The sequence below is a fragment of the Heloderma suspectum genome, chromosome 1, assembly GCF_057233095.1.
Source record: "Heloderma suspectum isolate Gila_16-S chromosome 1, 16-S_ref, whole genome shotgun sequence".
Lineage (NCBI taxonomy): Eukaryota > Metazoa > Chordata > Lepidosauria > Squamata > Helodermatidae > Heloderma > Heloderma suspectum.
The window spans coordinates 93,751,967-93,778,744 of NC_139458.1; the positions used below are offsets into that span (position 1 = coordinate 93,751,967).

Here is a 26,778-nt window from a genome sequence, read left to right on the forward strand (position 1 = left end):
AATTATGATCAAGATTCAAACCAGCCTCATCACTTGAAGTATTGTTATCAGGAAGGGTGCAATTTACTGGCAATGGAACATGTAGCACTCAGGACATTCTCAAGCTCCAAATGATTTAAATTGCACTCACATTATCTGGTATCTAGAGAATGCACTTTGGCCTCCAATCTACAAAAACATACATTCCCCCAAATGTGACAGAGATTACATTCCTATCTGATAAGCAGCTAAAGTTTGAGGGAATTAAGCTGTTTCATTTCATAACTCTGCTTCCTCCATTTACAAAGACAGGTTGTTTGTGTTTAAACACTGGCCTCATACTGCAAGGCGTGGATCCCCTAACACTAACTCAAAGCTGTCAAATGATTTGAGACCCAATCCAGCTCCAGCCAGCCTGATGGCGTGCATGCTCATGTGTTTCCAGACACATCTGGCCAGTTCAGTGGGACCCCAAAGGGTATCAGAGTGCAGATGGAGAGACACGCAGAAGGCTGCTTCCAGTCATGCATCTCCCTTGCTGGACTGGGGCATCGAACCTCAGCAAAGGCTGTAATACATTTGATTTCAGCTTCTATAGTCGCTCTTACCAGGGTCAAAACTGAAACTGAGCTAAAATGAAGTTCTAAATGATTTTGGCACGGACAACAACTTAAGGCTTTTCCATTTGTTATTGGTTTCCCAGAAACCAAAATGGAAAAGGAATTAACAGCTGCTGAATATGGCATATGCTCTCTGAGATGCTCTTCAAGTCTTTGCTACTACTGTAACAGGGTTTTTTTGTTTTGTTTTTTACCAGTGTGAGAAGCAGCCAGCAGGGGTACTCTGTACTGTAACTTGAACTTCAAGTCAGTCCCCCCCACCCAAAGAAACAATTACTTTCCTCGAAATTTGTGGAGGAATACTTATTCAGCTCAGCAATGGTTGTAAGATATTATATGTGTTAAGTGTTCCACATATAAGTCCACATATAATTTTGGATGAGCTAACACAAAGAGAGCCTATAAGGTTAAGTTTAAAGTCCCATACCCATGTATGGAACAACTTTATCACTAATACTATTGGATTGAATAAAGAAAAATATTCATTAAATTGATGGAAGGAAAGAAACATGTCAGATGAAATAAAGATTACTTCATAAAAGTGAAAACCAAAACCTTGAGCACAAAAAAGGGAAAACATTAGCACACTTTTACTGAAATATCAGTTTCTTTAGTATGTTACAGAAGAGCTTAAGAACATACATCATGTACCTAAAATGCAGACTTTTTTTAAAATAAAAAGGTCTTTTTATAAAAAAATAAGAAAAGTCAAAGTAAAGTGCATGAAACTGATTCTTTTCTTCCAGATTAATGCATCAAAATTTTACTACACTGACAATAATATAAACCTGGGAATCCTTTCTCCTTTGTCACCCCATTAGTCAATTATTTTTGCTGTACAGTAGTGGTTACATATAAAACAGACACACAGAGAAACCAATGAGTTTTGCCAAATGCTTTTCACTGGTTAAGGTTAAGAGCTACTGGAATAGTGACTTTTTCTGTCCCCTTCCTATTAATTTTTGACATTGTCTATGTCCATCCCGGCTGGGGAGATTCGCAAGAAAAAGCAGTTCCATAAAGGGGACAGTCCCCAATATCAGTTACAGGATTACAAATATCACTTAACTGAAAAATTATTTCTTTTTTTAAAAAGGGTGGCAGGGAAACTTGTCCCTCCCTACTGGTCCCCACTGGAAGGAAAATGTAGCGGGTCCCTTCCAACTCTGACAATAGCTGTTGTACAGGTTTGTTTTTTTTTACAAAGTGAATTATTAAGGGAAGCTCTTAAGAGCCATTAAGGGGGAAGACACGCTGGACAGAGAAACCCAGTGTGAAACTAATACGGTGAGATATATAGCACTTAAAATACATACTTATTATAATTCTATCTTGATCATACAGGGGCTCCCCATGGTCTGCCATCCAAGGGACGAATCACCCATTTAGCTTCCTAATTACTCTGACAATGGAACTGTGCAATGGGAGGGTGCTTTCTGACCTAGTCTTATAACCGACAGTAGTGCAGCGCAGGTGCAACAGGGGCCAGCACTACACCTAATGCTTAGAGCGGGATAACGATGCCACTTCAGCGCACCCCTCCCAAATATCTCAGCCTGCTCAGCTCTCCTTTCTGGACAAGGTGTGACGTTGGCCACACTGGTCACGGAAAGCTCAGCCAGCAGTTTCGCTTCTGGGGCTGGAACTCGGAACGGTGAGTGTGAGACAAAGGACGGCCACATTCTGCCTACGGATCCCAGCCGTAAAATGCCTGGGAACCATGAAGTGGTTACTTTACTGGCTGCCCCCTCCCTGCCCTAAAAAAAGGCGCTACGCAAGGTCCATGTTTAGCTGGGCTCGTCACATATTCCCATGGGAGGTTTTCCACTAATACTCTGTGAGGAGGGGGCGAGCCAACCAACGCCCACTGGGCTCCAGCGTGCATTTCCTTCAGGCGCCCGGAGCCGCGGGGATGTTCAGCGTGGGTCCGGGAAAGGGCTCCCCCCGGGCCCCTTCGCGACACTCGGGCAGCCCGGCAAATCCAGCCAGTTCCGCCGGGCGACGTGCATCACAGCGCGGCGGCCTTGGCTTTGCAGTGCAAAATGTGCTTGTGGACGAAGTCGATGCGGTCCTGGAGCAGCTGGGCTTGCTGGTCGGAGAGGAAGCCGAGCAGCTCGGCCAGGGGCTCCCGAGTCCGGTACAGCCTGCGCAGCTCGGCAGCGGCGCTGCGCAGGCGGTGCAAGTCCCGCACCCTCTGGGCGGTGGCCTCGCGGAAGACGCAGACGGAGCGCAGCAGCGGCTCGTTGTACTTGTCCCACATGGCCAGCAGCCGGTAGCCGTGCACGAGCCCGGCCTCGTTGTCGAGGAAGACCAGCCCACCGTTGGGGGCCCGGAGCAGGTTGCTGGTGGCGCGGTGCATCACGCGCGGGTCCCACTGCAGGCTGAACAGGTTGCTGACCAGCCGGTCGAAGTTGGCGGTCAGGTAGTCGAAGAGGATCAGGTCGCTCCACTGCACCAGCTCCGCCAGCTGCGCCGGCCCGAGGCCACGCAGCTCCGCTGCCGCGAGGGGCTGCAGCCGCCTGGGCCCCGCCGGGCCCGCCTCGGCGCGCCAGGGCGCGGGCGCCACCACGTCGGTCAGGTTGTCCACCCACTGCGCGAGGCTCACCACGGCGCCCTCGGCCCAGTGCGAGCCGCGCAGCTCGTCGCGCACTTGCGCCCACTGCCCGCCGCGGGCGTCCACGCGCGCGAGCGCCAGGGGCGGCAGGCGCTCTTGCATGCCCAGCAGCCCGGCCAGGTGGTAGGAGAGCGCCTCGCCCTGGACCTGCTCCGGGTTGATGCCGTAGCGCACGCAGGCGCGGCTCCCGTCCGACAGCCGCGCCAGCCGGTTGGAGCTGCGGCCGCAGCCGCCTCGCTCCAGCGACACGACGCGCGCCTCCCGGGCCGCCCGCAGCCACGAGGCCGTCGCCTCGGCCGAGAAGCCCGGCGGCACCTGCGCCTCCAGCGCCCTGCTCCAAAAGATCCCGCCGCGCACGGGCGCCGGGGGCCGCTGCTCGGCGGCGCCCATCGCGCCCGGCCTCTCCCGGCGAGGGGGCGCAGAAGCGGGCGGCGGCCCCTGCCCGCTCTCGCCCGGCCCCTCCTGGGGCTCCGCGGGCCGCCTCGGCAGCGTGAGCAGCGCTCGGAAAGTTTTCTGGGCGGCTGGACTTGGCGGGCGGCGGCGGCGGCGACTGGTAGCCGCCGGCGCTGCCGCGACGCCTCCGAGCGCGGATTCGGGTGCCTCGCGCGGGAGCCGGGGTCCGACGCTTCCCGGCCCCTCGACCCGTCCGCTCCACAGCCCCGCCAGGGAAGCGAACGCCAGCAGCCAGAGCACGGCCACGGAGCCCAGCCCGGCCAGGCCCGCTCGTCGCATCCTCCTCCCGCGGCTGCCTGCTGGGCTCGGTTGCTGCCGCGGCCTCAGTCCGCGGCTCCGGGACACGGCGGCGGTGCAGCCCCGCGGCTCTCCCGATCGGGGCTGCCCCCGCGCATGGTGGCTGCGGCTGGCCGGCTCACGGCACCGGGAGCTGCGGGCTGCCGAGGCGGCTGGGAGGAAGATCCGGGAACGCGGACAGCTCTTCTCCGGGCCGATGCCCCCGCCTCAGCTGCGGGACCGGCGTCTGCGCTGAGACCCTCCCGCGACTGAAATTCACAAGCGCCGAGACCACGTGGGGGAGCGCAGGGACCCCGCCCACCGCCCAGCGTGGTTTTCCGCTTAAAGCGGCGATGTCCCGGCAAAGGGCGGGCCCGTGGCTGGGGGACGGCTGCTCCCGGCGGCGCCGGCAAGAAGTGGGGCGCCCTCAGACCCCCCGAGGGCTGCGACCACCCTCTCTTACCCCGGCCCTTCGTCCCGGCACCGATCGGCAGCGCCTCGGGGAAGGGAGCGGGGTCGGCGATCGGGCGCCTCCCTCCTCCCACCCGCCTTGGGAAGCACAAAGGATTCGGCACGTTGGAATAAAAGATGGGAGCGAGCGAGGCACGTTGTTCCACCGATTTCAAAGCGCTCCCCGTTTGAGCGGGGGCGCATTCGGAGGGCGGTGCAAAAATCAGATTGGGCGATCTGGGTTCTCGTCTTCCGATTATTAACGAAATAATTTCGAGGGCTGCTTCAGGGCCGTGAATCGGGACGAAGAGTTTCCGCGCAACTCGGAAGACGTAGCTGGGCTCTTCCCCTCCTCCGCCCGCCGCGCACGGGAAAGGGCATCCTTTGAACTGCTGCCGCCGCAGCGCAGTTTTGTGCATTATGTTGACTCTGCGGTACTCTGCCTGGTGGGGCTGGCTGACCCTCTAATGAGCGTGTTCAGGGTTGCAGCGTGGGACGGACACAGCCATCCCGACCCCCACGGTAGATAGGATGCAGCAGAGGCGCCCCTCCATTAGCGGGGGTGGGGTGGGGTAGCCTGGAGCAGCCCCCCCCCCGTCCCTTACGCACGCGGAAAGCTCAGCGGGTGCAAAACTACCGCCCGGAAATAGGGCGTGGCGCGTCAGAGGAGGCGCTGGATCTGTTGGATTCAGGGTTACCCAACTTCGGATTTCCGACGTCCGAAGCCTCCTCTCTTCCCTGAGAGGGCCAGGAGATGGATTTCTCACCTATCTCCTGCCCTGGCTGGAGTGAGGGAGGGCTTTGGAACACTCCCACTTGTAGGATTGTACTGTTATTTCTGAGTAAACGTGCAGAGTAAACATCTCTGTTAGGATCCTATCAGCAGGGCAGCTACTGTTGTGACCACTATGAAATGTAGCACTGGGCGAGGGACGCAGTTTGATCCAAGTATCGCAGTTTGATCCAAGTATCGCAGTTTGATCCAAGTATCGCAATTATACCGTTCTCCTTTCTTCCTGCAGGAGAGGCATCAATACACTCTCCCAGCAACACCCGCCTCCAACTTGGCTCTTTAGTATGATTTCATATGTTTGTATTATACTAGCTTTTATGGTTTTAGTTTTTTCTTTTTTCTTTTTCTTTTTTTTACTATAAACTGCCCAGAGAACTGTGGTTATTGGCTGGTATATAAATATTTTAAGCAAATAAATACAGTTAATATAATTGTGATCGTTTAAAAATTCTTTGCTTTATAATTCAGTAGGGTTTTACACACACACGCACACGTATGCCTAATACTAGGTAAGAATTAAGTGGAACCTCTTTAAAATCAGTCAGGGATGGTTTTAAATCTGGGCTTGTATCTTCCGATGTCCATGCTTTCCCCCCTCCCACAGACTGGGAGCAAAAAATAGATTAAGAGGAAAACAGGTCAAGTCAGAAATGATGGGATCAACCAGGTTTCTTCACCAGCTCAATGGCAAGTACGTTGGACCCTCAGAAGATACTCCTGCTGTGTTCAGTGAAACTTAGGGTGCAATCCTATGTATGTTTGGACAGAAAAAAGTCCTGTAACTCCCAGCATGCCCCAGCCAGCCAAGCAAAAAGAAAAAAAGTACATTGGATTCCAACATTAGAGGACAGGCTTGAAATAGTAGGGATCTGTACAGATTGATATAGATCCCAGTTTAATTATTGGTGCAAGTTCTTTTTTGCTTCTGAATCCATATTCTACCCAGATTTGAAGATTTTTACAAGCTGTCGCCCCTGCAAATTACTATTCTGGCATTATTATTTCACATTTTATATTTGTATCCCACCTTTCTTCTATCGTGGAACTCAACGTGGCTACATGTGGTTCCCAGGTGGTCTCCTTTCCAAGCACTGACCAGACCCAAACCTGCTTAGCTTCAGCAAGGTGGCTTCCTCATGTGCCTTCAGACCATGCCCTGGGACCTTTGGGGGCATGTATTTGACACACGTGTGAAGAATGGGTAATTTCCAAGGTTCTAGAGCAGGGTCCAAATCAGAACGTCAGGTCCAGGGTCCAAATCCAGGGGTTCAAATCTAGTCTGCCAAGATTCCCCAGGTCGTTGCTCCCCTTCCCCGGGCCATACCCCCTTTCCCTCAACCACCAACTGTTTGGTGGTTTCTTGGCTTTTGTGCAGTTTTTTCCTCCATTCTAAAAGGTTGAAATGCCTCTCCTAAGGCTCAGTTCCTGGCAGGAAGAGCTTTAAACTAAAATATGCTGATATCTTGGGCCTCACCCCTTTTGTTCCACCACTGATTTCTCCAAAATGGAATCCGGCTCTCCGGCAGAAAGAGGTTCAGCATGCCTGTCCTAGTGCATTGCTATATGAAGAGATGGGAATTAGACGGCAAGGGGATAGTTCACATGACACAACAGCCATCATGGGTTAATTTACCTACAAGGAGCTGCAGTGCATGCTGGCTGCCATGATGAATATGCAAGTCCCAGCCAGGGCTTGCCATAGCTTGTCCTATCATCCAAACCAGGACAACAGGAGTTATTTAAGGGTTAAACAACCCTTGCATAACCCTAAAACAGACCATGGGTTATCTGCGGGTTTAACCCTCAAATAATCCCTGCCACCTAGATTCAGATGACATGACAAGCCACGGCAACCCCCATCCAGGGCTTGCAGATTCACATTGGTGGCTGGCATGTGCTATGGCACCCCAAGGGTTAAATAACCTGCAGTGGGCTGTCATGTGGTCCAAACTAGGACTGTGAGTGATAGGTTAAAAGTAACTTTCAATGAGTTGAGTGCATGGAAACTTCCAAGGGTTAAATGATTCACACAGGCTTCCATTTTCTGCCTCATGCCTATATTATCCCCAAATCTTGAGCACTTTCTCTCTTATAAGCCTTATTTTACAGCAGGGGTGACTTTAGGTTTGGGGGATTTACCTTGCTTTTAAACTAGAACCCCAAAATCCATCAGCTGAAGCCAGGAGCAAAAGACATATACTTCTTGAAACATGGGTCCCTTGCAGACGCAAGATTGGGTCCTTTGCCTTTATCAAGCCAAAACTGTGTTGATGTTGTTGCTCATTTATTGTGCAGGACCAGTGTGTCATATCTCTCAAAGAAGCACTCTTTCAGGGATACTGCATTTCCCGAGTTCTCAAACAACAACATATGATTGCTAGGGGAATGGAATTCAGGCCCCAGCTAGGAGGGCCAGTCCATTGCAATCTGAAGACTGTCTGGAATATGAGTGTCAGAGGCTCCCATAACATCACTGATGATTAGCAATGCAAGTCCCCTGTGCCCGCAACATGTAGTGACCTTTTAATAGATTTTTATTTATTTACAAATTTATTTTTTATGTCTTTAAAAGTTGAGCACTCCCCCTGTTACACCACTCAAGTACAGGAGTACACACAGAGCTAATAAATTAATGGTGTAGTAAAGCAATGCTGCTCATATGCCAGCTGGTCATAAGCACATCAGAATTGACTCACTGGATTTTGCCTAACGTTCGAGTTCCAGTTTTGTCCTAGGAAGTTCATAACGGCTGCAATCCTATAAACCTGGGACTAAGTCCAATTGAACTAAGTGTGGCTTACTTCTGAGTAGATATGCAAAGGATCACACTGAAGATCATTAAGGCAACAGGCTTTCTTCACTGTTTGTCACTGGTATCTAGTTTTCAGAGGAATGCTTATTTTGAATACAAGGGTGCCATTTGGCTATCTTGGCTAGTAACTAAGGTCATGCCAGGTCATGTCATCCAGCTCAAGCCTGACCCAATACTATGATGCAAGTACTTGGAATTTGTGTCACCAGTAAAATCCATCTCCTTCCAAAATTCTAGCAGAAAGTTGCACCGGTCTTTATGAATATTCAGTAAGTGTATAAACTGTCTAGAGTTTAATTTTCTTCACTACCGATGTTAAAATTACATAATTGCTTCTCCCTATCATATATTAAAATGCATTAATCCACTAACCCCAATTCATTATTTACACAACTAATAAAAGCGTTCAGTGTTTTAATATAAAATGACAAGTTTTACGAGTAATTAATTAGACACTGATATTAACCTGGGGTAACATGCTGTAACTGAGGGCTCCACCATGTGGAGAAAAGTGGGACAATTAATAATACGTGGCATTTACTTAGCACTTTGGAATGTTCATAGTATTCACATGCATTATTTCAGGAATCCTTACAACAACCTTGTTAGGTAGTGGATTATTCCCATGTTGCAGATGGGGGAGACTGGGATCAAGAGAAGAGTGGCTTGCCCAAAGCAAGTTCTTGGCAGAGGTGGGATCTGAACCAAGAACTTCCTGGTTCACTCTAATACAGTGTAATCCTATGTATGTTTGCTCAGAAGTAAATCCTGTCACGTTCAAAGCAGCTTACTCCCAGAAAAGAGTGAATAGTATAGTACTAGCATCATGACCACAGTGCTATTAATCAATTAATTGCATTTCTTTTCTCCAGGTCACACAAAAAGTGAAGGTAGCTATCTTGGCCAAAATAAGATTTCCAAAATCCATACAAAATCCATACTTCCAAAATCCAATGTAATACTTTTATTAGACCTGCTCAAAGGTCACCAAATACTGTGCAAGCTTTCAAGTTCTCCACAACTTTTCATCAGGCAACAGTAACAAAGCAAGTGTAAGTGTGGGGTGGGCGGGGGGGGGGGATGGCTGATGGTCAAGCTATGGAATCTGCATTTGGCTACAGTGGCAACCTCGTGCCCTCCAGATTGCTGGACTACAATTCTGATAATCCAATTATGGGAGTTGTAGTCCCTGTCCAACATATCTGGAGGGAACTAGGTCCGGGAAGTCTGGGTGATCATCTTAAGATGGAAAGTGGGAGGAGGCTGCAGATATTCACATTCAGTTCTACCAGCTCTACCAGGTACTGAGATGGTTTCTGGTTGCACCTGGGACCCTCTGAAGAAGAAACAAACAAACCACAATTAGGTGATCACCTATTTTTTAAGATATAAAATCCAACTGTTAGAACCATCTCTGCCCTTAGGCAAAACACTTCCATTAGTGTAGCACATTGAAGCTGAGGTCCAAGGAATGAACAACAATTGGCTCCATGTGGGCAGTTCACTATAGATTTCATATTTCCAAACACATAGAAGAAAAATATGTTTTCCTTCTACTTCCCTACCTGCCTGGGAACATGGTGTTTTAATTTAACCATTGCGGCAGTTGAATGTTGTGCATCCAACAATGTTGTGCTTACTCCACCTACAGGCCAAAAGTAATTTTACCATGCATTTCTGTTAGTTCTTGCCCCAAAATAAGATTATAAAAAATAAAATGGGGATGTTAAAGATATTCATTGACAACCTTAATGCTCCCAGCTTATTATAAATACAAATGGGAAGGGAACACAGATGCTAGAAAGGCTACTTCATGCCCAGTAGTATCACTCTCTTCCCCCCGGCCCGGTATTTCATTGTTGTACGGTTAAATGTCAAAGCACCGGCTTTCCCCTTGAGGCAAAAGTGACCACCACCATGGATAGAGCCCAGGGGTCATGTATGTCAACCCACCAGGAACTTGTTTTTCCTGCCTGCCTGCCTGCCTGGGACTGCAAAACCAAGAAAAGCTGTCATCATATGTGGCTGGTGGGCCGTGTTCAGATTAGTACTGGCTCGCCATTTATGCAGGCCTCTCTAAGGGAATAGATATAAGTTCCATCTGTCTCGTAGTGAGAGCATTTTAGTGGTAAGAGTAAACACCACAGCCCCCCAAACAAATCTTTTCTACCCTTGTTTTTTTATTTTTCTTTCAGGGAGAGAATACCAGATCCAGGACAGTTCAGACTCTGGCTTGCAGAATCACCTGACGGCGTCCTGATCTATCCGGCCACCAATCTCCGAGGTCACAGACTGAAACCATACATGAAACATTGGTAGAAGCTCTGAGCTTCTTGGTAGACTGGGAAGCCAAAGCCAGGAAGCCTAGTGTTAGTTGGTTCCCGCTGAGTCTCTTTGGATAAGGAACTGATCCTTAAGTTGATGGATGCCCAAATGCCCAAATTCCTCCATGGCCATCTTTTTCGCCTGGCAGGGCCCCTTGGTCAACATGCTTTCCCCATTGCTGCATCCATGTAGATCTGCGCCTGTTGCATTTCTGCCTGATACAGAGCTATTAAAGGCAAAGGAGAATGCTCTTTTCCAGCTAGTCCTCTGAAGTCCTTAGACCTCTTTATTTGTCATTTTGGTTCCTCCATGTAACCACTTAATGTTCATTTTGTTCGTTTGTATTGAAATACAGGAGATATGCAGCCTGGTCCTATGCTTTATGTTGACTTGGACATAAATCCTACCGATTTCAATGGGACAGACTCCACAATAAGTGCGCATTGAATTTCAGCCTGCATGAGCTGCAGGCAGAGAGAATGAGAGGAACACAGCCCGCTGTGTGTGCTGGTCCTGCCCTCTACGCCCTCAAGCTCCCTGTGTCAAGTGGGGAGGTCCACAGGGCAATTCTACTTGCATTTTCTTCAGCGTAAGTAGAACCCTTTGCACGATCGGGAACCCCAATAGAGCAAGATTGCCAGTCATGCGGAGACCAGCGGAGGCTGGTGGCTCTGATGTCGGTGGGGCAGTGAATCCGCTCCGAGTTTCAGTCAGAACTCTAAAGGAGGTATCCATAGCTCCTTTAGAGTTCTGACTGGTTCTGACTGAAACCTGGAGCGGATTTGCTGCACCACCGACTCAAGCAAATGTGAGTAGCAGCCCCTTGCAGACCGCCCCGCTCAACATGGGGAGGTTAGGGTCTGGGGTGTGTGGCCCCATTCCTCTTGCAGATGTTCATGTGTCCCGGCTTTCCCCGACTTGGTGCCCTCCAGATGTGTTGCACTGCAATTCCCATTATTCCCAGCGAGCACAGCCTTTGAGGAGGGCTGATGTACTTGAATAGGGCTAACGTGTCTAAGAGCTTTTCTACACAAGGCTGTTAATCCGCTGTATCTACTTTTGGTTACGTCACAGAGTTGAGATCAGAGCACCACACGAGGAGCGTTTCCTTTCCTGCTTTTCCGCCACAAAATCTCTAGGACGCATTGTGGTAGAGCACAATAACAGAAATACACAAGAGGAAATAGTGCTTTCTTTGGCTTTCACAATTAAATGCCACATTTTCCCTGCTCTAAGAAAACTTGCTGAAAGTGCTGTTTAGAAATAGAAAGAAGTGAAACTGGAGGGTCACGTCGTCATCTAAAGACCCCATATACAGCTGTGAATAGGGCATGACGAGCACATGAGAAATGCCTCATGTAGAAAAACCCTAAAGCAGGAGTGGGGAACTGGATTGGCTCCCAGGGCTGGATTGCCTCCTAGGCCACCTCCAGGGCCCTGGATGATGTCGGGGCAGGCCCCTCCCCCTGTGAAAGAGAGACACAGGGTGATTGTACTGAGCAACGGCCTGCTCCTTTCTCCATGCAGACTGAGGCACAGTGTTCTACACCTGTCTCTCTGCATGCAGAAAGGGAGTCAGCCAGTGCTTGGAGAAGTGGTTCCAGCCAGCCTCATTCCTCCCTGGCCCCACGCCACCCATCCATGCATTGGGAGGAGATCTGCTACAGGGAGCTCCACACACTTTGGGCATTAGCCAATGCTGGCAATCCGCCAGTGCCTGTTAAGGGTAATGACCTCCAGCACAATGGGAAGCTAGCGCTTCCTACAGAAACCCCCTAAACTGGCATTTCTGGAATGGGACAGGTCAGTGGGGCTCCCTTCCACAAACTCCACTGACGTGTTCTGTTATGGAAACCCTAGTTTTGGTTAGTTTCCAGTTGCTGCAGGAAGCCCGGTTTCCCTTTGCACTGGCAGTAATTCCTGTCAGCGCACGGGCAGGATTGGACCTGCTCATAGGCTCCCTGCACGATTTAGAACCTTGCACAATCAGAGTTCTAAGGGCCAAAACAAACATTACTTTAAATCCGTATCTAGCAGCTATGTCATTTTTACTCTAGAGTAAGTGCAGCCCCTCTGATCTGGACAGGGACCCTAGCATGGGGTAGGGGTGCTTTTAAAGTAAGGTCTGGGCTGCAAATCGTGCTAGAAACCTATGCATGAGCAGCAGGTTCACCTTTTGGGATCATTCCTCCAAATGTGTGGACATTGGTGGGGGGGTGCGGCGGGGGGAGATGGGGGAAACAGGTGTGTTTCCATATTAATTGCATGACTTAATCGTGACTGGACATGGCTTGGGGGAGTCTATCAGTCAAGTCTACGGCTGAGACCAATTTTGAGATACGGAGTGTTGAAATGTGTGTGTGTAAGTTAAGAGAGGAAAGCGCATTGGGTAGAAAAATGCACAAATCAATAGGAGAATCCCATTGGCATCAGCCATCGCTTGTTCTTTGTTCTGTCCTGTAAAGCACTACTTTTTAAAAAATGCTTCTGGCACTCAGATAAAAAGTTGCTACTACTCTCAAACTGTTCATAGTCACAGTTCTTATCACATTATATTCTCCTTGTGTTGTACTGCTATTTAATATTTATTTAGTGCCCGCAGGTTATGCAAGGTTATAAATTATGGAATCCAGCTCCAAAATCTTTTTACCGTGTGTGATGATGATAGGTGGAAATCTGGCTTTTTAAAAAATCTCTTAACAGTGGTGATCAGGTGCACCATTGATGGCGCTGATTGCCACAATTCACAGTTTCTAATAGGAACAGCCTCATTACACCAAATAGCTTTTTCTTATTCAATAGTAAACGGGTATGTGTGTGTTTTTTAAAACTCAAATAATGACACGGAATAGTCTCTGAGAACAACCACTGTGTGTCAGAAAAGAGCTTCAAAGCTACAGATGAAAATTTAAAGACAGTCCTTTTTACTAGTAATACATTTTAAAGAAAGTCTTTTTCCATTTAAGGATAAATGTGTGCTTCTAAATGAGGAAATCTTTAGGCTGGGTTGCTTGCAACATAAGGAAGAAGGGTGTTGGCTTGTGAAATGAATTGAATCCCCTTATGCAAAAGCTCAGGACATGAAAAAAAACATACTATTAGTAGTGAAATGCCTGTCATTATGATTGGCAGTCTTCATGCCAAGGGAAGGTCAAATTAGAGCTATCCTGTGCCTGTCTTCTCAGTTCTACTGAGTTCAATGGGTGTTATTCCCAGATAAAAAGGCATCAGATAGCAGCCCAACAGCACGATCCTATGTGTGTTTTCATAGATGTAAACTGCACTGTGTTCAATGGGGTGTACTCACTTCTATGGCTGCAATCCTGGGCACACTTTCTTGGGAGTAAGCCCTATGGAACACAGTGGGACTTATTATCAAGTAAACATGCATGGGGGTGCGCTGTTAATGTTATGAGTTATATAGCCTGATACATTGCATTTTACTCAGAGATGAGGCCCATTGAGTTCAGTGGGACCTACTCTCGGGTAAGAGTGCATAGGATTGCAGCCTCTGTCTATTTATTAATTAACCAATTCTATCTAAATGCATGTGTGAATGATTAGAACCATAGAATCATGGAGCTGGAAGGGATCTTGATGATCTAGTACCTGTAGGCTCTGCAGTGCAGGATGCAGCTACAGTATCCCTGATAGATGGCTGGCCAGGCTCCGCTTAAATATCTCCAGGGAAGGAGAGCCCACCACCTCCCAGGCAGTCTGCTGCACAGCAGAACAGCCCTCACTGTTAGGAAGTTTATCCTAATGTTTAGTCAAAATCTGCTTCCCTCCAACCTCCAATGATTAGTTCTAGAGCTACTGTCTGGAGTAACAGAGAACAATTCTGCTCCATCTTCTGCATGGCAGCCTTTCAGAGGTTTGAAGATCATAATCATGTCTCCCCATAATCTTCCCTTCTCCAGGCTAAACAATAAACCATACTTTGTTTTTAGCTGATTCATATCCATGTCTCAGCAGGCACAATCTTAGCAGAAGCCTGGTCTATGATGACGACTACCTCCTGTAGTTCTTGTAGGAACTTGTATTAAAGACAACTATCAATGTGTGTGTTTTTAAAATGCATTGCCCAACTAATTTGGGTCACCTTTTCGTCAACCAAAAAGATTTTAATCTGGCCTGTGTAGCGATTGAACACTGTAGCTCTAGTCTGTATATAGCAGGATCCCTCAGGGCAGGAATGGGTAAGACTTCAGGCTTGTAGGTTCGACTTTGGTGTTGTTGTTGTTTTACTAAAACACCAACTGGAGCCAGATATAAAATGGTAACTCAGGGGGCCGAGCTTGTGGGATGACCTGCATATACAAGTACAAATCTACATCTGAGTTAGTACAGATCAAGGATTCTAGGGTGTCTCTATATTAAAGAAAAAAACCTGCAGTCTTACCAGGCTTTGTTGTGGAGCCTTTCCATGTTTACCATGTGCTCCCAGACGATGATCAACATTGCCAAGAGGGGAAGTTTTCAATTTTCAATGCTCCATAGTTTTCAGTAGGGCTGAATGAGCGGACCCCCTGATCCGCCTCGGAGGCTGCTTCGGGGCTTCTGAAGCGGGCCTGATTCACTTCGGGCTGATTTGGCCCCCTACAACCTCCTTCGGCCTACAGAGCCGAAGTGGGATTCAGACATCTGAATCCCACTTCGCCCCCCCACGCACTGCCTAGCCCCCAGCTCCTTACCTGGGCCCTCATGCTGCCAGCCATCTTTTTTCCGGCGGGAGGAGGGAGCCGCTGCTGCCACTGCCAGCTCCTGGGCCCTCCAGACAAATGCCAGCAGCTGTGTTGTTGTTCTGAGGGTGGGGTGGGGTGGGGATCCATTTAAAAAATGGCGACTCACTGTATTTCCAGAAATAGAAATCCTGCAGGCTCTATTTCCAAAAATACAGGGAGTCACCGTTTTAATTGGCTCCCTCCCTCCAGAGCAACAAAATGGCTGCCAGTGCATGCCCGGAGGTCCCAGGTAAGGAGCTGGGGGCTGGGGGCTGGGAGGTGGTGGCAGCAGGCTTGGGCTCCCAGATTGTGCCAAAGCACTTCAGGGTGACCTGACCCACCTCGTGCCTTTTTGTGACCCTTCCACCTCAGAGCTCGGGCTTTGGCCTGAGGCGGTGCGTAGCCCTAGTTTTCAATGGAACCGCACCATTTAGTGGCTGTTTAATAGCACAATGCTGACTAGGAAAACCCGCAACAAAGTTTAAGAGTTAGTTCTCTCTGGATCTTTTTAATGTGGAATAATGGGGAAATACCGCTGGATGTGCCCTGGAGGTTGACAACGTCATGTAAAGAACCCACAAAATTCCGTGAGTGGCCAATCACGAGCTCATGATGCACATGCCTTGTGTAGAAACACTCCTAGCACCACCAAAAAAAAGCCCTACCCAGCAGAGCTAGACAAAGACCTGGTCAAAGACAACCAATTAATATTCATATTTTACTTTCTCTCTAACAACCTGTGGCCCTCAGCATCATCAAGCTGTCTGAGCACAGCAAACCCACCCTTGCTCTCTGGTCGGGACCACCACTCTAGGAATCGCGTCCTCTAAGTGAGCTTTCCCCAATCTGGTGCCTGGTGGTGACCATGCTGGCTAGGGATGTTGGGAAGTGTAGTCCAACACATCTAGAGGGTGCCAGGTTGGAGAAGGCTACTGAAACAGACCAGCCATTATCTGCATAGCCTCACTCCCTGTTGCTACTTTTTCAATTTTTATTTCTTGTTTTTGCTGAAGTTCTTGCTCCTTGGATTTCTGAATTGCATGCAGGCAAACTTCTTTGTAAGTCAGTGGTGGTTCCTGATCCATCATTTGGGAATTACTGAGTTAGAAAAGCCTGTGTTAGAACACACTGCTTGCCATGCCTGGAATACAGGAATGTGCCAAGTATTTAAAGAGACTTTGATTTCCTTTCTCCAGTTCCTGCACGTAGTGTCTGTTTTCCAGATGGAACAGAGCATCTGAATGACTGAATCTACACAAAGCAGTTTTACCGTCATCATACTGCAATGATAACTACTGATGTCTATTGGTGTCATGTGCACCAATAATCATTGCAGTATGATAATGGTAAAACTGCTATGTGTAGATTCAGGAGATATACCTGTGCGTTCTTAGGACTTTCTGAAGCGAAAGGGTGCAGCCGTTGTGCAGTGGATGCAACATCTGACATTGTATTCATGCTAAGAATAAACTGTAGTAGCAGATATTATTTCAGACCACTGGCAATGATTTAGCATGAATAAAGCAGAAATACAGATGCTGGAATTAGGTCAGATGGTATATAATCTGGCTCTTACACACACAAAAATCCTGATCATTTTGAGAGAGATTATCAGTACGCTTGGGTTAATGAAGCAAATGGACAATATTTCCTGCATCTTGTTTGATTCCTGCCTTTGAGTAACCAACACAAAGGAGTAATAATGGTGGGTAAAATATTTGTTTATCTTACATATTTGTGTATTACTCACCTTCAATGCTAACCTGTCCAAGGCAACTCACAATCACAATTGCAATAAAACAATAAAGATACAGCAATGGGCAGTGACAGGGTCACATGCTAGACTTCTTCCAACCAGATGGTTCAATGTGCACAGCAGGGTTCCCCCCATCCCTGCTGTGGCTGCTGCCACGTAAAGTGTGGAGTGGTTTCCAAAATGGAAAAAGGAGAATTCTACTAGGTGCAGCATCTTCTGTCAAGGAAACACTGTGGTAGTAAATATTACATGTGGAACTAATCTCCCTTTAGGCACATCTTAGCACAGCCTTCCCCAACCTGGTGCCCTGCGACTACAACTTTCATCACCCCTGATCACTGGCCATGCTGGCTGGGGCTGATGGGAATTTACTACAAAACATTTGGAGGGCACTCCCAACACTGCCACCCATCCACCCCCCCATTATTCCACCCCACCCCAAGTGAGAGATCGGGTGGGTGAGTTCTCAGGAAAGGCCACCTGTCCACTCACTCTGGGAGGGTCCTCAGAATAAGAGATTGGGTGGGTGGCCTCTCTGTAGAGCTCACCCATCCAGTCTCTCTGACGACTCCCCCAGGCCTCATTCTGGTACAGTATTTAGAAAGAGAAATGGAGCACGGGCTGTTCCAGGGATCCCTGCTGGTTGCTCTCCCATTGTGACAATTGCCGCAGCAGGGAAGCAGAGGACGTGGCAGCAGGGCCTCCAGAGGCCTTCCCAGCCTGTGTGTGTGTGATCCACCACCCCTCTCAATCTGCCACCTGAGCAGGGGATTCACCTTGCTTCATGGGGAGGGGGGCTGAAACCCAGTTGGGGAAGGCTATCTTAGCAGTATATAGGATCCTCTTAGGATCTGGGCTTGGCACCTCTTCGCTGGAAGTCTGTTTTAGATGCGTTTATAATGCTTGTCACCCGTGTTGGCCCCAGAAAGGGTCAGACTTCGTAAGGACTTGTTCAGGATAAGTATCCCCTATTGCCATTTTCATGAATGAAAAGGTGAAAAGATATTTCATAGTTAAACAACACAGGTAGCATGTAAGGTTTTTCTTTCTTTTCTTTCAGCGTCTCATCAGTTTGAACCCTCAAACCGAGATGTGAAATAGTTATTCTTCCCTTTTATCTGAAATTTGTATCACAGAGACCTGCTGACAATCCTACATTGAATAGGTAACATGGGAAGGAATAATGTTATGACAAAAGTGTACACCTGCGCCAGTTTTCTTTTGCTGCACTCTCAGTTGTAGAAAACTCAAGGCAGACTCAGTGTTCTCAGCCTTTATTATATGTTCTATAGCACAGTCTCTAACCTCATTTCATGCAGGCCCCCTGACTGCTCTATTGCTTAAGATTGTGCTTGGTTTATTCCATACAGTTTTGTATATAGATGCAAACACATTTTACAGAACTTAGGAGCCAGTGAAACTGTCTACATTCAGAGGGGCAGATGGAGATCTGAGTGGGCCAGTGAGGGGAGGACGTATGTTGTTGTTGGTACATTCTTGTCTTCCATCCCGATCTTCATTCATTCATTCATTCATTCATTTCATTTCTATACCGCCCAATAGCCAAAGCCCAACAGCACCTTCCTTAGAGGCGGTCAGTGCTAGCTGCAGAATTTTGGGAGCCTTTGGGCAAAACATTCTCAGAGGGGCCTCTTAGAGCAAAACCACATGTTACACTGATTGCATCATGTGTAGCTGAGGCTTGTCTTTAAAACAACAACTCTCTATTGTAAGCACACACGGCCCCTGTTTGGATCAGGACCACTGTGCTCTGGGAGGAGAGGGTCAAAATCCCCCCCTGTATTTCCCCCCAAATTCTTTTTTTAAAGGTTTTTAAAAGCTTCCATTGGAGTGATTTCCAGGGAGAAATAGTGTGTGTGTGTGTGTGTGTAGGTTTAACCCCCCCTTTCTGGAAAGTGGTGGTCCCAGTCCAAATTGGGGCCATGTGTGCTTACACCTGGGGGTGGGTGGCTAGGGAGACAAGCCCTAGCTACCTGATTAGTGTGACATATAATTTGACTCTTAGCCTGGAAGTGGTAGCTGTTCAGAACAAGTATTCTCTCGCTCTGCATCGGCTCTCTGCTAAGTGAGCCCTTTGTTAGTTTTATAGCCTGGCAAATGCCTGATCTAGCCGCCCTCTAGGAACAATGAGCCCCAGAGGCACTTCTTCACAGAGATGCCAAGCCTCAAGCCTTCCTAGAATTCAAAGGCTGTCCATTTGCAAGCCTTCTGCCAATGCGTGGCTGCTGGGAGTGACAAAAGGGAAACTCACTGTATGCTCACAGCACTTCTCCTTACCGCTTGCCCTGCATGTCTCCCAGAGCTGATTCTGGAGCTGTGCCCAACCAAGAGCAAGCTTCTCTTAATGTCTTTTGGAGAAAAAGGAAGAAAAGGGTGAATAAAGTCATGAAAAAGGAAGTAGAAATGGCTAAATATGAAAAGAGTAAAAATAATCCAACCGGGCGCACAGCCGCCCACGTGTGCAGCTAAAGGAGCTCTCTGAAATGCAGCCGCAATCCTTTGAGACTCCACAGGTGCCTTTGATTTATTTAATTAGTAGTAGTTGGCATGTTTGATAATCTGGACTGGGGCTAAAGATGACGATCACTGATGCTGGCTGGCCTCCCCAGTCTCTCAAGTGTACAGTTTTGAATTATTGATCAATCCCTTACTGCCCTTAATATGTCAGGTGCTCCAGGGACAATTTTAACCAGTTCCTCTTGGTGAGGGGTTTTTAGTAATTATTTTTATTTAGTTTTGGTTTGGATCTGGTAGGGTTTTTTTAGTAATTATTTTTATTTAGTTTTAATCCCATGTTTTCAATGTAATTAACAAGTATATAAAAATATTACAACATTATCAACTAACAAAACACAAATATTACATAGGAAGTCCAATTACAGTTAACAGGAATCACAGGAGCTTTAATACATTAATAACCTTATATTTGTCCATGGAAGTTCATCAAGGGTTTACGATTTAGTTGCAATTATCTAAGGGCTCAATCCTATGGCTGCTAGATAGTGGCTAGACGGCCATAGGATTGTTTGGTTCCCAGAAAACCGCCTCCCCACCCCCTCCGCCACCCCCACGTAGGTGGCACGGGTTGTCCCCGGCTCCGCACTTGGAAGAGCAGTGTGAAGCAGCCGAAAAGGGGGGTGTTCCTGGGGGCAGGGACTGCAGAAGCGCTGGTACAATGCTTCCTATGTCTGGCCTCCCCACCCCCGCTCCAAGGCGCCCCAGTTAGACAGCCGAAATCGGCCATCTAGCCACAAATGCAGGGTGGCCAGAGCATGGAGGAGAAAATCCCGTCGGCACTCTGCTCGCCCTGCCTTGGATAGGCAGTTACCTCTGAGTTCAGAAGCGGATGCCTATCCTGATATGATTGCTCTCTAAATGTATCTTTCCGTACCTGTCCATGACATGCTGGTGGTTTTCTGGGGGAACCTTGTTTGTTAATAAAGTCAATAAATGTATACCAGATTGTAAGGAAGGTGTCAGATTCTTTTTGTTGCTTTTGTGCCCTTATCTGTTCAGTCAGTTTTTCAGCCAACACAGTATTCCAAAGAGAGTTATACCACACAGTTATGAATAGATCTGTAGATTCTTTCCCATTCTTTGCTGTTAGTTGACGAGACACTACCATCACAAAAGTCAGCATTTCTTTGGTAAATGTCCATTAGGGCACTAAAGATAGATAGCAGTGCCAATTTAGGATCAGATGGTGATTTAGGATCCATGTGAACCTAGGATCCATGTGAACCTAGGATCCATGTGAACCTCCCCTCCTGTTATATTACTGCATTCTTGAGAGACCTCCCTTCAAAAACTATATATTTGTCCACATTCCCATCACATATGATGGTACGTACTACACTCCTTTCAACAGTTCAGTGATGTTGTTTTGTTTATATGGGTTAAAGTTATTGGGGTTAAATACCACCTCAGTCGTTGACATTCACATGTTTGTAACTACTACACACAGCTGCCGTTTAAGATACTTCTGCACTACAAATACAGTGACAAATACAGTGGTCAATCTCCTGAAAGATTTAACACATTATTGGGGAGAGCAATCCTATGGCCACTAGACAGTGTCTAGATGGCCATAGGATTTTTCAGTTTCCCAGGTACTGCGCTCCCCTCCCGCTCTCCCGCCGCCTCGTAGGCAGCACGGTTCTCATCAGTCTCTGCACTTGGAAACAAAGCACGGAGAAGGTGAAAAGGGGGCGTTCCTGGGGGAGGGGAGGAGACCACAGAAGCTTTGTTATGAAACTTCCTATGCACCATGCAGCCGTCCCCTCCTTCTCTGAAGTGTCCCAGCTAGACAGCCCAAATTGGCTGTCTAGCCACAAAAGCAGGGCGGATGGAGCGTGGGATCGCGCCCATAGTCCTCTATGATATGCTTGATTATCCTCTAGATTTGTTGCACAATTCCAGGTGCTAGTATTTAGTTTCTGGCTCTCCACATCTAAGAGACTGTCTCCCCATGAGGTCCTGTTGAGATATCTGAGAACCACTTTGGAAGTCTCTTTTAAATGATACATCGTCACACCACTATTCAAAACCCTCTTAGAGGTTCACCTGAAAAAGCCTAATTTACATGTCTTACTCCAACAAAGATTATTGTTATTAATGTAACACACCAGTGTACATGGTGCTTTACAGAGTAGCAGCAGCAAAAAAAGAGAGGTCCCGATATCCCAAGAGTTTACACACTGAGCTGCTTGCAGAGATTTGTTTTTCGTTGAGTTCCTTTGTTTCCGAATACATTTGCCTCAGTAAGTGGCTTAATTGGCTTCTCAGTATCTATTTATGAAGTTCCCCCTCCTAAAGGAAGACTTGATTTGATTAGGATGTTTGTGAAGGAAGTGAGTGAGATTTCATTATCTTTTTGATGTAATTGTGACATGGAGATCCTCTAGGGGTCCTCCTAGGATTTTTCCAGTTGTCTACAAAATGGCTCAACTAGGAACCCAGTATGCTTTTCACTTCACAGAATGAGTGTGTGTGTGTGTGTGTGTGTATGAAACAAATGTCTTTTTTGACATTAACCAAGAAATCTAAGCTCCAGATGCAAGACACTAAAGCTCAGTGATTTATGTACAAGAGAGTTTCATGTTACACAACACTTCATAGGTAACCATGGCCAGCAGCCATCTTTAACATCAAACCAGTTCACATGAGTTTTGATGCTTGGTGCTTGGCAAGCTTTTGTGTTCATCAGCTGGTTTGATGATACGCAGTTATATGAGAGGCTTATGCTCATTCCTCCTCAAAGATCCATGAAGGTAAAAGGATATTTATATTTAGTCTAGAAAGAAGCACCAAAAGCTCTGCCATGTGTGATTTATTTGGTACTATACACATACACACACACACACACACACACTCACTCACTGTGGTAATTCAGTTGCTTGTAAAATACAGTCTGGAATCTCAATCCTAAATTCATTTCTTTGGAAGCAAATACTGCTGATTTCAGTGGACCTTACTTCCACAAACAGCTTTTAGCTAGCTCACACAACTCAGCTGGAACAGCTGGAATGTGAGTTGTGTGGTTCTGTGCAGAGTTAAGCACACAGTGATGTGATCATGCAGCCGCTTCAGAATGCCCCTCGTCTTGACACTTATTCCACCACAATACTGCAAAGCTGCTAAAAGTGAGTTGAGTTTGCTGTAGTTAAGTATGGATGGTAAAAGTGAATCAGCTTTTCATCACTTGCCAGACTTTGCATGGATTCAGTGAATCCAATTTTTCTGGTGGCCATGTTCTCCCATCTGGGTTCTCCCTAAGACCCTGAATTGGCTCAGATATCGATGTGCCACTTAGTTGAAGATTTTCATTGTGATTAGACAATACCAGGAGATGCACTGTTTTTTTTAATAATGCCAGTACCCTAGAGATGAGGTTTTATAATAATATATTCATCATACAGACATCATTCACTAATTACCACCCTCTGTTTTTTGGTGTGTGTTTTTTTTACAGATTGATGGTTTGGCTATTCATATACACAAGAATCTGAAGGGAATAGTGAAGATGTATCTCCTGCTTGACGTTGCTCCCATTCCATGCTTGATGTAAGGCAGAGATGGAGAACATGTGGCCCTCCAGAGGTTGCTAGACTATAACTCTCCTTATCCTTTACCATTGGCCATGTTGGCTGTGGCTGATGGGAGCTGGAGTCTAGCATCTAGAGGGTCAGGTTCCCCACCCCAGTTTAATGAATTATTCTACCATCCACAAATTATACATCCATTATACCACTTTCTTTAACCAGCCACCATGTACCCATATTGCATGTGCAACATATGCCATCATGTACCTGCAGTCAATAGGATTGTTGAATCAATCCTTGCTGTTGCTGCATTCCCTTTTCTTCTTTTCTTTCCAAGTCTGCCACATCTGCCCCTTTCATAGCACTAATATGTAGATCTAGAATTTCTGGCTCAAATGTAGCCTCAGCGTGCACTCTGTCACCACTAAGCTCAATCAGAAAACTGAATTCTTGAATAGGACAGTGAAGGATTGCGTTCAAAGTGGAGCTTCAGGGAGGTTAATTAACCAAAGCTTTATCAAACAAACTTTGAAAAATTTAACTTTTCTAGGCCACTAGAATACCTCATTCACTTATTAAAAAACCAAAAAGGCCCCAGTAATTATGAGGAGTCCAAACCTTTATAGAAGAACACTCCTCTTTAGGCATGGTCCAAGCGTCTCAGTAGCATTAGCAAAGCAGGTGCTGGTAAATTAACCCCAAGCATAGAATTATAATAATTAAAAAGGAGCATTCCATTTAAAGAAATCAGAATGTACATTACATTTCACAAATAGGAAAGATTCAACAAGATATGAATGCAAGTTTCTTAGTACTTGTTCTGATCTTATGTGACCAGTAGATCTTGATATACCTGGTTGCAGAAGATAAGCCCTTTGCTTTCACCCAGTCCTAAAGTTGGAGTAACACCATACCACTCAGGTTGGGCAGAAATCTCAAAATGATTGGCCAGAAATGGCTTAAACCAGTGGTCCTCCACATGTTGTTGGAGTACAGCTCCCATCATCTCTGACCATTGCCATGCTGATGAGAGTTCCCCTACTTTAAACAATCAAGGTGAGGATCAACAAACTGGTCCAGTAGACAGAGAAGACTTCAATCACAGAAAGTCGTGTAACTGTATGTTACTGCCCGTTATAGTACTACAGAATCTCACCTGTAAATATGACCTGTAGATCCTCTTTCTTTCTTTCTTTCTTTCTTTCTTTCTTTCTTTCTTATTTACAACATTTATATACTGCTCCACATCCAAACAGATTCCAGAGCAGTGAATGATAAAAGATAAAAAGTAATAAAAGACTATACTAAAAAAGGAAGGCTTCTTGGAATAAAGATATTTTCAGGAGGAAGTGAAAACAACACAATGTTGGTGCCTGCCTGACCTCCAGAGACAGGTGTTCCATAGAAAGGGGGCCACCACACTGAAGGCTCTTCTCCAGGTGGACTCCAATTAGGCCATATGTCCGTGTGGAACCACCAGGAGCATGCCTTCTGATGACCTCAGTGACCAGGCAGGTTGATAAGAGAGAAGGCGTTCTGTCATACCTGATTCTCTGTGTTACATAAGATTTCCCCCCAGCAAATTAAGAATAAGAACACACATATATACTAAGCAGCTGACAAGCAGCTAATAACAGGAGAAAGATTTGGAAATGAGTTAAACCAGGAAAAAAGGTGCACTCACACATCCTAGCAAGTAAATTGATTCCAGTGAAATTTTCAGACTCCAAAGTGCAGCCAGTCAACTTAGTTGGCCAAACTTTACAAATTCAGCTAATAGGGCCCTGAGATAATGTAACTGAAGCATTTTTTTAATACTCAAAAGTGCAATATATGTGAATATGATTACTGCTGTGACGATATGCACACAGTTATCACATTTCCCCCTATGTGTAAGGTTTGAAGCAGCCCCCAGTCAGTGTGATCAAAGAAATTTATTAAATCATACATGAGTGTTAGTTCTGTGCTGTCACTGAATACAAAATACCATTGCTGCCTTATTGGATCCAAAGCTGTTTTAAATTTAAAAGGAACTTTGTCATTTTATCTGAAAAAAGGCATACCGCTTCTCAGTTCTTGTACAGATGGAAACTGGCCCACAGCAACATTGCGTTGTTTGGCCTCATAGATGGAGTGCCAGATTGACAAGCACTCTTAAAAAAAAAATTAAAGGCAGTAAAGATAGTTCTAGTAGCAAAAGCATGAGAAAGGATGCAATCAGGAGTTTCGTCCCCAATTCTCAGTGCTGCCCTTATGGTTTTATATTGCTTTTCCTTTGCAAAGATGCTGTAAAATGTGATGCTTGTGAAGGCATGTTGGCAATAGCTGAGGGTGTTTCCAGGCAGAGAGCTCCTAGTGCTGCCAGTCAAGAGGCATTGTGCAGCTATTCCAGTGTGGGTGCAAGGTCTCCCACTGCCTGAGGTGAGAGAGCATGCTGCTGCCATGCCCCTCCCCACACCGGCCACCACCGTGCCCCCCGCTTGCCATTGCTGCCACTGCGCACCTACCCCTTGCCACCACTGCATCCCCCCACCTTACTATTGCCATCACTTCACCATCATGCCCCACCCCTGTTGCTGTCATGGGCCCAAATGCTCTGGCTAAACAGAGGACTGGGTGTCTGCTGTGGGGGACACCTTTCCAGCTAGGCAATGCCTGGCTGTGAGGAAGGATCCTCTCAGAACCAAACATTTGGGCCTGGGCAGCTCTCTGAAGAGCCATGGTGGCTTCCTTCTCTGGCCGACATAGCTCTCCAGAGAGTCCACCCACCCTCTGGTTCATACTGAGAGGATTCTCAGGGTGAGCCAGAAGGTAAGAACATAAGAAGAGCCCTGCTGGATCAGACCAAGGGTCCATGTAGTCCTGCATTCTGTTCACACAGCGGCCAACCAGATGCCCACGGGAAACCCACAAACAAGACATGAGTGCCACAGCACCCGCCTGTCCTCTGTTTTGCTGTGAGGATCCCAGCTTCTTCTAAGACACCAAGAGGCCATTTGTCTGTGTAACCATCCACTTTGCATGTGGCATAGTGGAATTCTGGGAATGGAATTTAACTGAGTGGAATTTAACTGTGTTTATGTGGAAGCTGCTACAAGAGTGTTGCTGAGCAAGCAGCATAAAATGTCAAAAGGAATAAATAAAATAGGGGTGGGAATAAGAAAAATGGTAGCATAAAAAACATAATGTACATGGAAGAAATTGGCTCGAAGGTGAACTAAAGAACCAATGTGTGTGACTTGAATGTTCGTTCCTCAGAAGGAAGCGATTCCTGTGTGGAAACGTTTGATGTGTGAAGTGGCCTGGGTTTCCTTCAGTAACCTTGGCTTCACAGCCATGGGCTGGATAAGCATGGAGGTGAGCCTCACATGGGGTTGGTGAAAGATGTGGAGCGAATGGCGGAATTCCTGGGAGGAGGGGGTGGTATTATTGACAGACTCTCTGGAATCCTTATTTTCATTCCTGCCAGAACCCCAGTGGAAGCTGTTATGGATGGACAAGGTGACGGAACTCTTCTTCGTTCTCATTCCAGTAGTGTTAAGAGTGATGGTGGCTCTGCGTGGTATCCAGCATTGTCCCAGTGCTGCTGGTGGAACAGCATAAATGAATGCCTGTGCAGTGTAAAAAAGGGGATGACTTTCCTTTAAAACAAAGTACATGGGGGCCTTGTTCTGAAGAAAACTTGCCCCTTTTTTGCTGCCATACCACCAAATTTTGGTGGCTAATCATCACTTTTCTCCATTGTGTTAGTTACATTGGGCAAGTGTTGATTTACACTAGTGCAACGTCATTAGCACTAGGACTGGGACACCACTGGATACTGCCCCCTGTTCTTAATACCAATATTTTGAAATCTCTTGGCTATTATAACAATTAATAATCTGAGAATGGACAGTGCCTCTCCATTTATTTCT

General features: G+C 46.8%; 2 protein-coding genes across 2 annotated transcripts; one reads left to right on the forward strand and one right to left on the reverse strand.

Moving 5' to 3' along the window:
* Nucleotides 1–1,120: 1,120 nt before the first annotated feature.
* Nucleotides 1,121–20,289, forward strand: LOC146357578 (uncharacterized). The gene is made up of 4 exons (XM_084851326.1): nucleotides 1,121–2,253; nucleotides 10,193–10,281; nucleotides 10,678–10,911; nucleotides 17,863–20,289. Exons 1-3 carry the CDS (start codon nucleotides 2,120–2,122, stop codon nucleotides 10,767–10,769), a joined length of 315 nt encoding a protein of 104 aa, XP_084707452.1. The 5' UTR covers nucleotides 1,121–2,119; the 3' UTR covers nucleotides 10,770–10,911; nucleotides 17,863–20,289.
* On the reverse strand, nucleotides 2,236–4,207 carry FJX1 (four-jointed box kinase 1). Its single transcript, XM_084851311.1, has one exon. It carries the CDS (start codon nucleotides 3,943–3,945, stop codon nucleotides 2,608–2,610), a length of 1,338 nt encoding a protein of 445 aa, XP_084707437.1. The 5' UTR covers nucleotides 3,946–4,207; the 3' UTR covers nucleotides 2,236–2,607.
* Nucleotides 20,290–26,778: the final 6,489 nt, after the last annotated feature.